The sequence below is a fragment of the Ostrinia nubilalis genome, chromosome 19 (assembly GCF_963855985.1).
Source record: "Ostrinia nubilalis chromosome 19, ilOstNubi1.1, whole genome shotgun sequence".
In the NCBI taxonomy this organism is placed as follows: Eukaryota; Metazoa; Arthropoda; class Insecta; order Lepidoptera; family Crambidae; genus Ostrinia; species Ostrinia nubilalis.
In genome coordinates, this window is record NC_087106.1 from 12691863 (window position 1) to 12710133 (window position 18271).

General features: G+C 39.1%; 2 protein-coding genes across 3 annotated transcripts in view; one reads left to right on the forward strand and one right to left on the reverse strand.

The window, feature by feature from the left end:
- Positions 1–18271, reverse strand: part of LOC135081221 (leucine-rich repeat-containing protein 24-like) — a 122125-nt gene that overhangs the window by 11243 nt on the left and 92611 nt on the right. The gene's annotated exons all lie outside the window — the stretch shown is intronic.
- On the forward strand, positions 6992–8400 carry LOC135080977 (putative nuclease HARBI1). The gene is made up of 3 exons (XM_063975701.1): positions 6992–7510; positions 7581–7862; positions 8017–8400. The coding sequence occupies exons 1-3, from the start codon at positions 7256–7258 to the stop codon at positions 8398–8400; spliced, it is 921 nt and encodes a 306-aa protein (XP_063831771.1). The 5' UTR covers positions 6992–7255.

Genomic DNA, 18271 nt, shown 5'->3' on the forward strand with positions numbered 1-18271 from the left:
TCAATCCATCGAAATGTACACTGGGCCAGGAAGAAGTCAAGTTTCTGGGCTACATGGTGTCACAGCACGGCATTAAACCACCTGATGAGAAAGTGAGTGCAATCAGTGCATTCCCTCGCCCTAATACTATCGAAGAACTGAGAAGATTCCTCGGCACTGTCAACTTCTACAGAGACGCCATACCACAAGCCGCATCTATACAAGCTCCACTGAACGCGTACCTACATAATAGCAAGAAAAACGATAAAACAAAGATTGTATGGACTGATGAAGCTACACAAGCATTCGAAGCGTGTAAAGTTAGCCTTCAAACCGCAGCTTTACTCGCGCATCCCGCATACGACGCACCGATAGCACTTATGTGTGACGCATCTAACACCTGCGCCGGAGCTGTGCTACAACAATACCAGCACGACAAGTGGCAACCACTGGGCTACTTTTCAAAGAAATTCTCCGATACGCAACAACGATACTCGACGTACGACCGAGAACTACTGTCAATTTACATGGCAGTAAAACATTTTCGAAAAATGTTTGAAGGCAGGCAGCTCACTATATTCACCGACCACAAGCCAATCACTTACGCCCTGCTGAAGAAAACATCTGAGACTGAAACTCCACGTCGTACCCGCCAGCTACTATTTATCAGTGAGTTCACAAGTGATATTCGTCACATAAGTGGGAAAGAGAACATTGTTGCCGACTCGCTCTCTCGCATAGAAGACATAACATGCCCGAGTACTATTGACTACGATCAACTTGCATTGGCACAAGAAAAAGACAGCAACTTAACAACACTTATGAAGCAAGACAATTTACACTTCAAGAAAATTGCAATGTCTAATAGTGCAAGTATCTACTGTGAGACATCTACCGCAAACGTTAGGCCGTATCTACCTCAAGACTTTCGACGTATAGCATACAACGCAATACACAACTTAAGTCATCCTGGCATTCGCACAACCCGAAAAATGCTCACTGAAAGATACTTTTGGCCGTCGATGAACGCCGACATCAGCAACTGGACCAAAGCGTGCATACCATGTCAAAAGGCCAAGATAAATCGACATACCAGCAGCAACTATACCTCATTTCCACCAACTGAGAGATTTCAACACCTACACGTCGACATCGTCGGGCCACTACCGCCTTCACAGCATGGCCATAGATATCTACTCACAATGATAGACCGCACAACCCGTTGGCCAGAAGCCGTACCTCTGCACGAGATAACCGCCGAGACAGTAGCCAGACACGTCTACGAAGGATGGATCTCACGATTTGGGTGTCCCTCTACACTGACGAGTGACCAAGGACGCCAGTTCGAGAGCCAACTTTTCACATCACTCACTAAACTACTTGGCATAGAGAAGACAAGAACTACCGCATATCATCCGCAGTCCAATGGAATTGTAGAACGGTGGCACCGAACTCTCAAGACCGCCCTTACTGCGAGCCTAAACAGCCGTAACACTAAATGGCTTGACGCTTTACCTACCGTTCTGCTGGGACTACGAGCTGCAACAAGACAAGACACCGGAGTAAGCGCCGCACAACTGACCTACGGAACTAACATAAGATTACCGGGAGATTTCTTCAATAACACCCCGATGACGTCACTACAAAATATGGACTACACCTACGTGGAACGATTACGTCACACTATCAACGAATTCAAAGCCGCTGAACCAGTAAGACACAACACTAAAACTTTCGTGCACAAAGATCTTCAATCCTCCGAAAGTGTATTTCTGCGCATCGACTCCGGCCGAAGATCACTGCAAGCGCCGTATGAAGGCCCGTATCCTGTGCTACGGCGAGATGACAAAGTATTTCGCATAAAACTACCCGACCGCGAAGTCAACGTCTCGATCTATCGACTAAAGCCTGCTTACACACTCAACGAAGACATTAACGATCACAACATCACTACCGACATCACTACGAAGACGCCCGCGACCACTACAACCGCGACGAGAACACGATCCGGAAGAATAGTGAAACCAGTTGTACGCTTCGCTTGAGGGGGAGCTATGTGGCGACACCACATGACATACGTCCGCATCATACCGGCAGCACCGCCGCACTGGACGATGAAAGCTGCTTTGCCCTAGACTACTACTAAACTTTTTATTTTAATATGTCGGTAATCTGTTTTTATTTATTTCTTGAAGTACCCTTGTTTTTGTGTAATATTTATGTTGTGTGAAACAAACCTATACTAACTTCTTGCTGTCCTTATCTATCTTGCTTATTAATTAATATTCGTGTACCGTCTTTTAAGTGTTATTTCCATGTTGTATGAAACAGATGTATTTGTAAGTTCAGGCTATCTCATTCTAAATTCAGTATCAATAATTTGTGTACCCTCCATCTTATTTATATTTGTGTAGTGTGAAATAGATATACTGTTCTCCTTCTGTCTCGCTCTGACCGTTTATTATAATGTTTGTAGGTAATCGTTTTATTGTCTCACCCTAAAATGTTTGTAGATGTTATCTGTGAAATAGGTATATGTTTTGTCCTTGTCTAATATTGTAAATATTTTCCTATATAAGACCGTCCGTTTTCAAAATAAATGTTCATTGTAATTTGGAGTCAGCCTTTAATTGACCACACATAGCCCCTCTCAACAATGATGCCCAGCCTTAGAAACTTATTTTACCAGAGAGCACTCAAAATACTCAATATGTTTGACAAAAAAACATTCACTTTTATTTTAATGTTTCATTAATACCATTATTTACACTGTTAATGCAGTAATATTTTTCTAGTTTCTTATTTATCTTTTAAAATATTCTTTTAAGTGCTTTATTGCCAGTCTTGTATCCACACATAGATCACCCTTGCAAACGTTAGTTTAAACAGCCCAGCTGTTCTGAAAACTGGCAAAAAGAGTGCAAATTTATACTGTGAAGAACTATCTATTACGACACTTATGTATGTACACCCCAGTATATATGAGAGGGTTCAGAAGAGAAGTAGTGCTGTACATTTTTTTATCGATACTCACTGCAGGAAAACACATTTTAATATCGATGTAGCCTTTCAAGCAATGAATGACAGCTTAGTGTTACTTGTTGAGTTGAATCTCACAATAAAACATAAAGCTGGAAACCTATTTGGAAAAAACAACAACAGAAAAATAGATTTCCATAGCATTTTAGAGTAAGAAAAATCAGGACAGGTATTATAAGATTAGATTGCAAAGAAATATAAATTATGCCAACATTTAATTTTTTTTTGGATAAACTGTTTCGCTATTTAAATTTAAGTTTTATGATAATTAATTTTACGTCAATATCGAGTCAAAAACATCGACAATGTCCCCTCACTGTCCAAGAACCGGGAAAAAGAGAAAAATGGCCGAGGAGGGTAACGAGCAGAATAACAAAAGGTTGTAACAAGTTGTGATAAGACGCACAAAGGCTTCTTTATAAGTAACACTATTTTTGCAGTTCGCAGTGTGTACGAAGTTTCTCGCTTTTGAATTTTGCGGCTTGTGATTTGACTCAAGTTTCACTTTGTTGAGGGTAAACTATAGGTCTTGCGTTGAACTCAGTCAGTGAATGGGGGCCGGTGATTTTGTAACGGTCAAACGTCAGTGAGACTTCCGATTTGTATGCCCTGTCACGTCATATAACCATGAAAGTCATGTTACCCCTTCCGTGCCGCTTCTACACCTCCGGCAATGACTGAGTTAAAAGCACTAGATCTGACTAGTATGAGCTGGTGCGTGGTAGCTTGCGCCGAGTGAGAGTTTGACAGATTTTTGACGTTTGTCAAAGTTAAAATACGATGGTGCAACCCAGCCTTAATGTTTTTGCGCACATTGCATTTAATTTTGAAATCTATTAACTGTGTCATACGGAATTGAATTCTGCTGAGTTACTCTTGTCAATAAGTTGAAATGCACTTCTTCGAATGCTATTCATTAACTTTCCTTTGAGCTTGCCTCTCCGTGTAAAGTGTTTTCCATTAACCTATACCATTTATTTAATATCACATTCAGTGTAATGTAATACTGAGAATTTTCTCAACAGCTTTCATTGATACAGTAAAATATTTCTCGAATTGAGGTAACTGAATCCACAGAGGTTTACCAATGGCCCTAGGAGGTTGTTTTTATATTCTTAATTTTAATCTTATTTATTTATTTGGCGCTTTTTACAACGTGGATTATGATCCTAAAGGGCTTGTTACCTTATGATCCTAAAGGACTTTGGACTTAATAAATAAAAGAACACACGGCAGTTGACAGAGGTTGGTTAGTTCATGCGTGCGGCACGCACATGTTTTGCCACAATAGCTAACGTTAACAACGTCATTTTATGTAAAAAAAATATAATATTTTTAATTCAAGCATTAGGTATTTCATACTGTTATATGTACAGAAAACTGTCATCGTTTTCATCAGGTAGTCTCCACTACATAAATACGACTCTATCTAAAAGGCAAATGGACGATTTGGTACACTCCCTACACAGGCTAGATGAGATGGGTGGCGAAAATGCTGTACCTACCGATTTGAATGTAGATAGTTTTAGTTATTTAGGAGTCCAGCCTCTCGGAGAGTAACTTAAAACCTAAGATTTTCCTATCTTTTTGGGTAGATATAACTAGAGTCCTATCTAGACTTTTAAAGTGAGGAGGCTTCTTCTCCGAGGTTGTACCTATCTAGACTTTTAAAGTGAGGAGGCTTCTTCTCAGTACTTTCCAAATGTTTGTCTCGAAGCGCTGGTAGGGCAAAAAAAAAAGAGATAAATGTATGGGCTCCTTAAGGAGCATTTGACGATTTGTAAGTACTAATTTAATTAGTCTATACAAATAAAGATAATTTTGATTTTGATTTTGAAAATGATTTGCGAGTATGGCTATAATGCTAAGCTGTCTTAAAACTATTTGCACACAAACAAAGTCGCGGGTAAAAGCTAGATACTACAAGTTCTCTCCCAGTCCAGTTATGATAAAGGTGGCACTCCAGGACGTCCCGGACGTTTTCTGTCGGGATTACCAGGATTAATGGCGGCTCGGTATCCGGTTCCGGCCCGTGGCGATGGATGGACGGCATCTGTGAGATATGCCCGATAATATTAGGAAGGTTCGATAGGTTTGGAAACATGCTAGGGAAGTTATTTTATGTTTTATCAACCGACATGAAAAAAGAAGATTTGCAATTCAGTTATTTTTTAATGTTTATTGCCGTCATTGATGAACCTATTCAATAAACTATTATTACTATTTATATTTATTTATATATTAAACATTTTTTTGATTGGAAGGGTATGATTTCGGGTTAGACACATTAAAATTTTATTTATATTTTTTTACATAAAACAGTTTATGCGTTTATAAAACCACGGTTCCATCATTTCAATTGTGATGCTTTGACAAGAATGACAAGGTAATAAGTATTTTTTTCAAATTTAAAAAAAAAACTTTTTTAGGTAGGTATTTAATTTCTTAAAAAAAAGTATTCCTTCCTTTCGTAAATTCAAACGAACCCAAATCGCGTAACCCCAAAAAAATGCAAGAATAAAACACAAACACGCCAGAACAATAATAAATTATCCACTGCATTTGCTAGGAAACAAACGACGCGTAAATTCTTTGCGAACTTACGAGGTCAATGGTGAACGCAATCAACATAGGCTCGGTTTCCACCAAGACGTAGCGGCGTGAAGCGGAGAAGAGAAGTTTTTTAATTACCAATCTGATTCCATTATTTACACATCTTCACTCCGCTCCGCTTTGGTGGAAATGGATCTAGCGGAGAAGAGCGGAGAAGAACACTATAATCCGGGCTTATTCAAGGCGAGAGTGAATAGGCACTTACTTAGACTGCATCTTACTTAACACCAGGTGCGATCGCAGTCAAATACCTGCCTTGTCTTGCATAAAGAAAAAAGTGTCGGGCGCACTTGTTTTTCTATAGATTTTGACAGCGGCGGCGGCGCGGTGCGGTGCGGAGCGGTGCGGTGTTTCATAGATAGCAATAGACTGACAGCTGACAGCTACGCACACACTCTACGCTCACACATTTCCGCTCGTTACAGCATCGCTCCGCTATTCTCCGCTCCGCTTTGATAGAAACCGGGCCTTAGAGTCTACTCGTGAAAAATATTCTGTCATGTCGACTCTATCTGGCCTTTTCACTTACACCACAATTCCAGTGTGTAAAAGAGATGGATGGCTACAAACTGGGCTACTTATTTTGCAGAATAGGCCCAAAGTTCTGCTGCTTTGCAAAAGGGGACGTAAAAATTAAGGAACTTTGGTGTTTTTTTGAAGATACGCATTCATTAGGGTTTCTGGCCTTGGATCTTACCAAGTTTGCTTCAAATATTTTGAGCATTTTTGAGTTGCTACATGTTTAACGTTAAATCATTTTAGGTCGTTCGTCTAAGTATTTATAACTTAATGGAAGTTAATTTACTACGAGTACCTTTTCACCCCTGTATTTTTGATCAAATAAATTGGAAACTACTAGTTTCCTGCTTCTTCTCACCATTATTAACTCTAATTATTTACTGGAACGTGTAAAAGAGCTAAAAACAACGGTCTGAGACAAAAATTTCTTTCCTTATAAAAACGCCACTGAAATTGACTAGTTAAACTTGAAATATACCAACATTATTGGGAACAAAACCTTCACGCTTCCTTTCAAAGTAGCGTTATAAATACACAAAATAACAATTTGATTAAACTTCTCAGTGAATTAGGCTCTTTATCAGTGGCGTAGCGTGGCTTTTCGCCGCCCGGGGCCGTCCGGAAATCCGCCGCCCTTTATTTTAATTATAAATATTTAAAAGTTTAAATATTATATTGAATGGACTTCAGGTACACTATTCACCTTATTTGTTGAAAGTCAAAATAAACTACCACGCACTGCTTCAGAAGAAGGAAAATACAAATTAAAGAGAAGCAATTGCTTGAAACCCACAGGAAGTTTGATTTTCTTAAATAGCTCAGCTTTATTATGTAACACTAACGGTCTTATTCATAATCATTTTTCACATTTTATCAAATGCTTATTAGAGGTTTATAAAACGTTTGATAAAAATTGTTATTCATAATCGTCATTTAGCGCTAAAATCCTCTTATAACTGTGTGATAAGTTATCGAGAGCTCGGGCCTTGTTTAAAGCTCTAATAAACCTATTTTAACCTAACTTTTATAAATGTCATTTCATATGAATGTCACTTCGTTGGTTTATTTATTCAAAATATCCTTGCTGTGATCCTTGCTTGTGAAAATGAATGCTATAAATGCAATTGTGCATTTAGCCAATAATGCCGACCCAGCGCGACGTAGAAAGCTCTACCGCCAACGAAGCAACCCATTCGATTTGCGGGACCTAAATTTTAAAATAAAATATAGGTTCAATAAGGACACAGTGCGCACCATCATAGATTTGGTGGAAGATGATCTGGTTCAGAGCGCTAGAGGTGGTGGCACGTGTCCTGAACTGCAAGTTTTAGTGGCCATAAGATGTTGGGGACGTCGTGAGGTAAGCACAAAAAAGTGTTTTATTTTATCCCTTTGTCGTGGCTGCTATAATTATTTTCATACATTTTCAGGTACAAGATGATGCTGGTGACCTCCATGGCCTAAGTCAGCCGACAGTGAGCCGGATATGCGCCAGAGTCGCGCATGCAATCGCGAATAAGGCAAATTCCTTCATCAAAATGCCTATCACTATAGGAGAGCAGGAAAGAATTAGTGCCAAATTTAGAGCAATTAAAAATTTTCCTGGGGTGATAGGAGCCATAGATTGCACCCACATTAAAATTAAAAAAACCGGAGGTGACATGGCCCAGTACTATATTAATAGAAAAGGCTATTATTCCCTGAATGTTCAGGTAAAATATATTTTGATTTTATACAGTTTACAACAGAGAAAGATTTGTTTTAATAATGTCTATAATTTTTACTTTGTATGATCTAAATTTTAGCAACATTCAACACTATATTATTGGATGGATTACCTACAGGATACTGTTTTTTTTATTTTAGGTTGTCTGTGATGCTGACCTCAAAATAATGGATATAGTGGCTAGATGGCGAGGCAGTACACATGACAGTCGAATTTTTATGGAGAGCAATATAAAACAACGATTTGAGGATAGGCAGTTTAGAGGACGCCTTATTGGCGATTCGGGCTACCCTCTTCTGCCATATCTATTTACACCTATTTTAAGGCCTAGTCGTCCAGAAGAAGAAGCATACAATAATGCTCACATCTCAACTAGGAACACTGTTGAAAGGTGTTTTGGGGTGTGGAAGCAGCGGTTCCAATGCCTACTCCATGGCTTACCAGTAAGCCTCCAAAATGGAAAAGCTGTGATCATAGCATTGGCTGTATTACATAATATAGCCATTGATATGATAAGTAACTAACATAGATTTTTGTTTCTAGGTCTCAATGTTATATTTCTGGTCTCCGGGGAACTGATACTTGTGTCTGGTAAGTACTCACTTTCTGAAGTAGACTTGTTCTCTGTTACTGTATCATACGAGTTTTCTGAATCTGTATCATCTGTATCACATTCTTCTGTTTCAGGTGTCACTGTTGACAGCTCTACAGGAACAAAGTCTCTTTTCACACTGGATTCTATAAATACAGCATCCCTGCTTTTAATTACTCTTCTAGTATTAGGTATTATGAATCTGTAACCTTTTGTGTGTTCACAATATCCGATGAAAATCATCTTGTGTGCCTTTGGATCAAATTTCTTTCGTTTTTCTTTGGGTAAGTGCACCATAGCTTCACAGCCGAAAATCCTCATGTGATTGACTGTTGGCTTCAGACCGGACCACATCTCTTCTGGAGTTTTGAACGATAGGGACTTAGTTGGAGAACGATTTATGACGTAGGCTGCAGTATGTATGGCATCAGCCCAGTACATTTTTGGCAAATTAGCGTTAAGCAGCATACATCTTGCCCTTTCGACAAGTGTCCGGTTCATTCGTTCTGCAGTTCCGTTTTGTTCCGGTGTGTAGGGTGTGGTTGTCTGGTGAATGATGCCAGCACTTTTCAGAAACTCTGAGAAATTTCCATTTACATATTCCAGGCCGTTGTCTGTGCGAAGAGTTTTTATACGAGCATCTAACTGGTTCTCAACTTCATTCTTGAACTCTTTGAACTTTTCAATGGCATCAGACTTGTTTCGGAGAAAGTAAACGTAGATTTTCTTCGAATAGTCATCAAGGAATGTGATGAAGTATTTGGCACCACCAAGTGATTGGGTTTCCATAGGCCCGCAAATATCAGAGTGGACCAGCTCAAGAACCTTTGTAGCTTTGGAGCCCTCATGTTTAAAAGGTAGTCGTGTCTGTTTACCTTCTTTGCAAGTTAAACATGTCACCTTCTCTGGTTTTGCTGAGAGAACTACATCTTCAGTGTTGGATGTCATCTTCTTTAAACTGTAGAAGTTTAGGTGCCCCATCCGTTGATGCCATAAGTAACTATCATGTTCTTCAACATCTGACATGCATGCATAGCCTTTTGGCATATTCAGCCGGTACATGTTGTTGACGAGACTTGCTGTGGCAACAATTTGGTTCTTGCTGTTTAAAATAGTGCAGCCAGTACTGTTGAATTTCACTTGGCCACCACTTTTGAATATCTGGCTCACGGACAACAAATTGGTTGCCAGATCTGGGACATACAGTACATTGGTAAACAGTACTTTGTTTTCTTGTCCTTTATGATTGTAGACATCTAAGCTCACTTGTCCTGCACAAGTTACAGTTAACATCTTATTATCTGCAGCTCTTATATTCTGAACACCGGGAACCGTTTGAGTCAGAAACAAGTTCTTGTGTTTTGTCATGTGAGCGGACGCACCGGAATCCACATACCATGCATCACCATAGTCTCTGGATGATGCCATGAACACAGCAGCATATGAAGACTTCGTAGAGTTCGTAGACTTCTGTGCATTTGGTTTGGATTTGCACTCGGGACTCTTGTGTCCATACTTGTTACATGTGTAACATCTAGGTCCCTTAGACTCTTTCTTGTGAAACTTCTTAAAATTTTTGTTCACCGCAAATGCTTCAAGGTAACTTCCGATGCTATAAAAGCAAAGTTATTACAAGATGTAAGGCAATCCGAAAGTAATACTAATGCATAAGTAACTAACATAGATTTTTGTTATCTTTGTTTTGTAAAAGGCTTAAATGTAGAGGGAGTGTTAAACCTTTTTGAAATTTATCGCCTTTTACATGCGGCTCACGCTTGACCGTATTTTTATTTTTTATTTTGTCTATGACAACTCTGTCACCTTTCTACTCTCTGATCTACGATCCGTACATGTAATTGTTTGGTGTTAATAAATTCACATTTATTTCCTCGATAAAGACTTTAGTTTTATTTTAAACAGAACACAATGAATCTTGATGTCTCTCTTTTCTGTATCGTAGCGTAAGTATCGCTTAAACATACTTTTTTTTAACTTGTATCACCATTGCATGATGCGAGTCCATTTTCAATATTTTTTCTACTAGGAAAAAAACGTTTGATAATTTTGTACCAAGTCATTTCTTTCACACAACATTTATCAACATTATTACAGCGTTGATGGAAATTTTGCCATAGTTTATTCGACTTTGTGAATGTTAAACATTCCATTTAAAGTACCAACAGCTTATCGAACTCGTAGAACAGTAATTCCCAATGTCTGGCCAGAAATGACAGTTTGTCAAACTAGACAGTCAGACTAAAGCCAGCTTAAACCATTGTCAAATAAGTAGTTAAAGTAAATGTCACCTCAAGGAATTCATTTAACACAATGGCCACTAATTACACCGTTGTAAGAGCCTTATACAGGCTACAAGGGAGATTTTCTAAAGCATCCTTCGGGGGATATTCGGGCTTACATCTAAGATAAAATTAAGTGGGGTTCACTTCATCTACAGGGTGGAAACGATAAGTGATCTCACTCGATTATTTCTAAACCATACAAGATATCGAAAAACTGGTTCCTGATCCTGAAAGTGCTTTACGAGCTCTTTCAAACGGCACCAATAACAGGTTACAGAATTGTTAAACCTTTTTGAAATTTATCGCCTTTTACATGCGGCTCACGCTTGACCGTATTTTTATTTTTTATTTTGTCTATGACAACTCTGTCACCTTTCTACTCTCTGATCTACGATCCTTACATGTAATTGTTTGGTGTTAATAAATTCACATTTATTTCCTCGATAAAGACTTTAATTTATCAGGTTATGGGCCCAGTAAGCCCTAAAAGTGAAGCAGTGTAAAAACTTTTGTGGAAATACATACAGCGAACATTACAAAGTGAATGTGACAATCTACAACACGGCGGGTATCTTTTGTTTTTCAAATTTTCGTCTTCAAACTGAGCAAAATCTCGAAAATGGCAGGAAATAATTCACTGGCATTAATTGAAAAGTTAACTGGCCGTGAAAACTATGCAACCTGGCGGTTTGCAGTCCAAACTTACCTGCAACATGAAGAGCTATGGGACTGCATCGAAAATTTTGACTCAGCGGCAGTTGTGGACAGAAAACGTGATACAAAAGCTAAAACAAAGATCATTCTTCTGGTTGACCCCATTAACTACGTGCACATTCAAGAAGCGAGTACTGCAAAAGAAGTGTGGGACAAACTGTCTTCTGTCTTCGATGACTCTGGGCTAACACGTCGAGTCGGCTTACTGCGTGATCTGTGTAACACCTCACTCAGTGCATGTCAAAGCGTAGAAGAGTACGTGTGCAAAATAATATCAACAGCTCATAAGCTCCGGAACATAGGCTTCAAGGTGGATGATGAGTGGCTCGGAACAATGCTGCTCTCCGGTCTTCCTGAGTCTTATCAGCCTATGATCATAGCTATCGAAAGCTCCGGCATGAAGATAACTTCCGATGCTATAAAAGCAAAGTTATTACAAGATGTAAGGCAATCTGAAAATAATACTGAAGCATTTGCGGTGAACAGAAATTTTAAGAAGTTTCACAAGAAAGAATCTAAGGGACCTAGATGTTACACATGTAACAAATATGGACACAAGAGTCCCGAGTGCAAATCCAAACCAAATAATGCACAGAAGTCTACGAAGTCTTCATATGCTGCTGTGTTCATGGCATCATCCAGAGACTATGGTGATGCATGGTATGTGGATTCCGGTGCGTCCGCTCACATGACAAAACACAAGAACTTGTTTCTGACTCAAACAGTTCCCGGTGTTCAGAATATAAGAGCTGCAGATAATAAGTTGTTAACTGTAACATGTGCAGGACAAGTGAGCTTAGATGTCTACAATCATAAAGGACAAGAAAACAAAGTACTGTTTACCAATGTACTGTATGTCCCAGATCTGGCAACCAATTTGTTATCCGTGAGCCAGATATTTAAAAGTGGTGGCCAAGTGAAATTCAATAGTACTGGCTGCACTATTTTAAACAGCAAGAACCAAATTGTTGCCACAGCAAGTCTCATCAACAACATGTACCGGCTGAATATGCCAAAAGGCTATGCATGCATGTCAGATGTTGAAGAACATGATAGTTACTTATGGCATCAACGGATGGGGCACCTACACTTCTACAGTTTAAAGAAGATGACATCCAACACTGAAGATGTAGTTCTCTCAGCAAAACCAGAGAAGGTGACATGTTTAACTTGTAAAGAAGGTAAACAGACACGACTACCTTTTAAACATGAGAGCTCCAAAGCTACAAAGGTTCTTGAGCTGGTCCACTCTGATATTTGCGGGCCTATGGAAACACAATCACTTGGTGGTGCCAAATACTTCATCACATTCCTTGATGACTATTCGAAGAAAATCTACGTTTACTTTCTCCGAAACAAGTCTGATGCCATTGAAAAGTTCAAAGAGTTCAAGAATGAAGTTGAGAACCAGTTAGATGCTCGTATAAAAACTCTTCGCACAGACAACGGCCTGGAATATGTAAATGGAAATTTCTCAGAGTTTCTGAAAAGTGCTGGCATCATTCACCAGACAACCACACCCTACACACCGGAACAAAACGGAACTGCAGAACGAATGAACCGGACACTTGTCGAAAGGGCAAGATGTATGCTGCTTAACGCTAATTTGCCAAAAATGTACTGGGCTGATGCCATACATACTGCAGCCTACGTCATAAATCGTTCTCCAACTAAGTCCCTATCGTTCAAAACTCCAGAAGAGATGTGGTCCGGTCTGAAGCCAACAGTCAATCACATGAGGATTTTCGGCTGTGAAGCTATGGTGCACTTACCCAAAGAAAAACGAAAGAAATTTGATCCAAAGGCACACAAGATGATTTTCATCGGATATTGTGAACACACAAAAGGTTACAGATTCATAATACCTAATACTAGAAGAGTAATTAAAAGCAGGGATGCTGTATTTATAGAATCCAGTGTGAAAAGAGACTTTGTTCCTGTAGAGATGTCAACAGCGACACCTGAAACAGAAAAATGTGATACAGATGATACAGATTCAGAAAACTCATATGATACAGTAACAGAGAACAGGTCTACTTCAGAAAGTGAGTACTTACCAGACACAAGTATCAGTTCCCCGGAGACCAGAAATATAACATTGAGACCTAGAAACAAAAACATACGAAAGGTACAAAATCTCGAAGATGAAGAGGAAAATACTTACCTGTCTAGACACGAAGAGACTCCAGTCGATTCTACAGCATACATTCCTGAAACATACAAAGAAGCTATTAGTTCAACAGAAAAAGAAAATTGGATAAAAGCTATAAATGAAGAGATAGATGCACACCAGAAAAATGAAACATGGACATTGGTAGAGAAGGAACCAAATGCAAAAGTTGTTGGATGCAAATGGGTGTTCAGACTAAAAGATGAACCAACTGGTCCACGTTTCAAGGCAAGGCTTTGTGCAAAAGGATTTTCACAAACCCCTGGGATTGATTTCAAAGAAACTTTTGCTCCTACCGTGAGGTACGACTCAATCCGTTTATTGTTGTCAGTGGCTGCGCACAACAATCTTGAAATCATCCAGCTTGATGTGAAGACTGCCTTCCTGTATGGTGAGCTAGAAGAAACCATATTCATGAGTCCACATGAAGGTCTGTCCTGTGATAAAAAGATATTTGAAATGAAAATATTAGATAAACCATGTAACTATGTAGGAATGCAAATTGAGAAATCAGACAAAGGCATATTTATACATCAGACTAAATATGTAGACCAACTGCTGCACAGATTTAATATGTATAATGCCAACCCCAACAGCGTACCAGTCGATCCGCACGTGAAGTTGCAGAAGGAAGATGGTGAGCCTCGATAAAGACTTTAATTTATCACCTGATAAATTAAAGTCTTTATCGAGGAAATAAATGTGAATTTATTAACACCAAACAATTACATGTAAGGATCGTAGATCAGAGAGTAGAAAGGTGACAGAGTTGTCATAGACAAAATAAAAAATAAAAATACGGTCAAGCGTGAGCCGCATGTAAAAGGCGATAAATTTCAAAAAGGTTTAACACTCCCTCTACATTTAAGCCTTTTACAAAACAAAGATAACAAAAATCTATGTTAGTTACATATTATTATGCATTACCATAATATGTATGTATTGAAAATTGTTGCTTTTGACTGGACCATATCACAGTCGCTCCGTTTTTCACTTTCTTGTGTCGACGTCGTTTCCAGTAACTCTCATTGTAGTAATTTAGAAATCGACTTACCAGACTGACAGCATACATTATGTCTGGTCGACTCACTATAGCCAGGTGCATGAGGGTGCCCACCGCTTCTCTGAAGGGTATGTTCTTTTCAGGCTCACCATCTTCCTTCTGCAACTTCACGTGCGGATCGACTGGTACGCTGTTGGGGTTGGCATTATACATATTAAATCTGTGCAGCAGTTGGTCTACATATTTAGTCTGATGTATAAATATGCCTTTGTCTGATTTCTCAATTTGCATTCCTACATAGTTACATGGTTTATCTAATATTTTCATTTCAAATATCTTTTTATCACAGGACAGACCTTCATGTGGACTCATGAATATGGTTTCTTCTAGCTCACCATACAGGAAGGCAGTCTTCACATCAAGCTGGATGATTTCAAGATTGTTGTGCGCAGCCACTGACAACAATAAACGGATTGAGTCGTACCTCACGGTAGGAGCAAAAGTTTCTTTGAAATCAATCCCAGGGGTTTGTGAAAATCCTTTTGCACAAAGCCTTGCCTTGAAACGTGGACCAGTTGGTTCATCTTTTAGTCTGAACACCCATTTGCATCCAACAACTTTTGCATTTGGTTCCTTCTCTACCAATGTCCATGTTTCATTTTTCTGGTGTGCATCTATCTCTTCATTTATAGCTTTTATCCAATTTTCTTTTTCTGTTGAACTAATAGCTTCTTTGTATGTTTCAGGAATGTATGCTGTAGAATCGACTGGAGTCTCTTCGTGTCTAGACAGGTAAGTATTTTCCTCTTCATCTTCGAGATTTTGTACCTTTCGTATGTTTTTGTTTCTAGGTCTCAATGTTATATTTCTGGTCTCCGGGGAACTGATACTTGTGTCTGGTAAGTACTCACTTTCTGAAGTAGACCTGTTCTCTGTTACTGTATCATATGAGTTTTCTGAATCTGTATCATCTGTATCACATTTTTCTGTTTCAGGTGTCGCTGTTGACATCTCTACAGGAACAAAGTCTCTTTTCACACTGGATTCTATAAATACAACATCCCTGCTTTTAATTACTCTTCTAGTATTAGGTATTATGAATCTGTAACCTTTTGTGTGTTCACAATATCCGATGAAAATCATCTTGTGTGCCTTTGGATCAAATTTCTTTCGTTTTTCTTTGGGTAAGTGCACCATAGCTTCACAGCCGAAAATCCTCATGTGATTGACTGTTGGCTTCAGACCGGACCACATCTCTTCTGGAGTTTTGAACGATAGGGACTTAGTTGGAGAACGATTTATGACGTAAGCTGCAGTATGTATGGCATCAGCCCAGTACATTTTTGGCAAATTAGCGTTAAGCAGCATACATCTTGCCCTTTCGACAAGTGTCCGGTTCATTCGTTCTGCAGTTCCGTTTTGTTCCGGTGTGTAGGGTGTGGTTGTCTGGTGAATGATGCCAGCACTTTTCAGAAACTCTGAGAAATTTCCATTTACATATTCCAAGCCGTTGTCTGTGCGAAGAGTTTTTATACGAGCATCTAACTGGTTCTCAACTTCATTCTTGAACTCTTTGAACTTTTCAATGGCATCAGACTTGTTTCGGAGAAAGTAAACAAAGATTTTCTTCGAATAGTCATCAAGGAATGTGATGAAGTATTTGGCACCACCAAGTGATTGTGTTTCCATAGGTCCGCAAATATCAGAGTGGACCAGCTCAAGAACCTTTGTAGCTTTGGAGCCCTCATGTTTAAAAGGCAGTCGTGTCTGTTTACCTTCTTTGCAAGTTAAACATGTCACCTTCTCTGGTTTTGCTGAGAGAACTACATCTTCAGTGTTGGATGTCATCTTCTTTAAACTGTAGAAGTTTAGGTGCCCCATCCGTTGATGCCATAAGTAATTATCTTGTTCTTCAACATCTGACATGCATGCATAGCCTTTTGGCATATTCAGCCGGTACATGTTGTTGATGAGACTTGCTGTGGCAACAATTTGGTTCTTGCTGTTTAAAATAGTGCAGCCAGTACTATTGAATTTCACTTGGCCACCACTTTTGAATATCTGGCTTACGGACAACAAATTGGTTGCCAGATCTGGGACATACAGTACATTGGTAAACAGTACTTTGTTTTCTTGTCCTTTATGATTGTAGACATCTAAGCTCACTTGTCCTGCACATGTTACAGTTAACAACTTATTATCTGCAGCTCTTATATTCTGAACACCGGGAACCGTTTGAGTCAGAAACAAGTTCTTGTGTTTTGTCATGTGAGCGGACGCACCGGAATCCACATACCATGCATCACCATAGTCTCTGGATGATGCCATGAAAACAGCAGCATATGAAGACTTCGTAGACTTCTGTGCATTATTTGGTTTGGATTTGCACTCGGGACTCTTGTGTCCATATTTGTTACATGTGTAACATCTAGGTCCCTTAGACTCTTTCTTGTGAAACTTCTTAAAATTTTTGTTCACAGCAAATGCTTCAGTATTACTTTCGGATTGCCTTACATCTTGTAATAACTTTGCTTTTATAGCATCGGAAGTTATCTTCATGCCGGAGCTTTCGATAGCTATGATCATAGGCTGATAAGACTGAGGAAGACCAGAGAGCAGCAGTGTTCCGAGCCACTCATCATCCACCTTGAAGCCTATGTTCCGGAGCTTATGAGCTGTTGATATTATTTTGCTCACGTACTCTTCTACGCTTTGACATGCACTGAGTGAGGTGTTACACAGATCACGCAGTAAGCCGACTCGACGTGTTAGCCCAGAGTCATCGAAGACAGAAGACAGTTTGTCCCACACTTCTTTTGCAGTACTCGCTTCTTGAATGTGCACGTAGTTAATGGGGTCAACCAGAAGAATGATCTTTGTTTTAGCTTTTGTATCACGTTTTCTGTCCACAACTGCCGCTGAGTCAAAATTTTCGATGCAGTCCCATAGCTCTTCATGTTGCAGGTAAGTTTGGACTGCAAACCGCCAGGTTGCATAGTTTTCACGGCCAGTTAACTTTTCAATTAATGCCAGTGAATTATTTCCTGCCATTTTCGAGATTTTGCTCAGTTTGAAGACAAAAATTTGAAAAATCAAAAGATACCCGCCGTGTTGTAGATTGTGTTCACATTCACTTTGTAATGTTCGCTTTATGTATTTCCACAAAAGTTTTTACACTGCTTCACTTTTAGGGCTTACTGGGCCCATAACCTGATAAATTAAAGTCTTTATCGAGGAAATAAATGTGAATTTATTAACACCAAACAATTACATGTACGGATCGTAGATCAGAGAGTAGAAAGGTGACAGAGCTGTCATAGACAAAATAAAAAATAAAAATACGGTCAAGCGTGAGCCGCATGTAAAAGGCGCTAAATTTAAAAAAAAGGTTCAACACTCCCTCTACATTTAAGCCTTTCACAAAACAAAGATAACAAAAATCTATGTTAGTTACTTATGCATTAGTGTTATGTACCTCCATAATTACAAATTAAAACATTTAACAAACAAGTACATAACCAAATTATATTATTTTACTTTTGGAAAAGAGATTCAAAGGAGAACATACCAAGTTTAAGCCTTAAGAATTGAAACTTATCCTTTGACAATGCTTTTG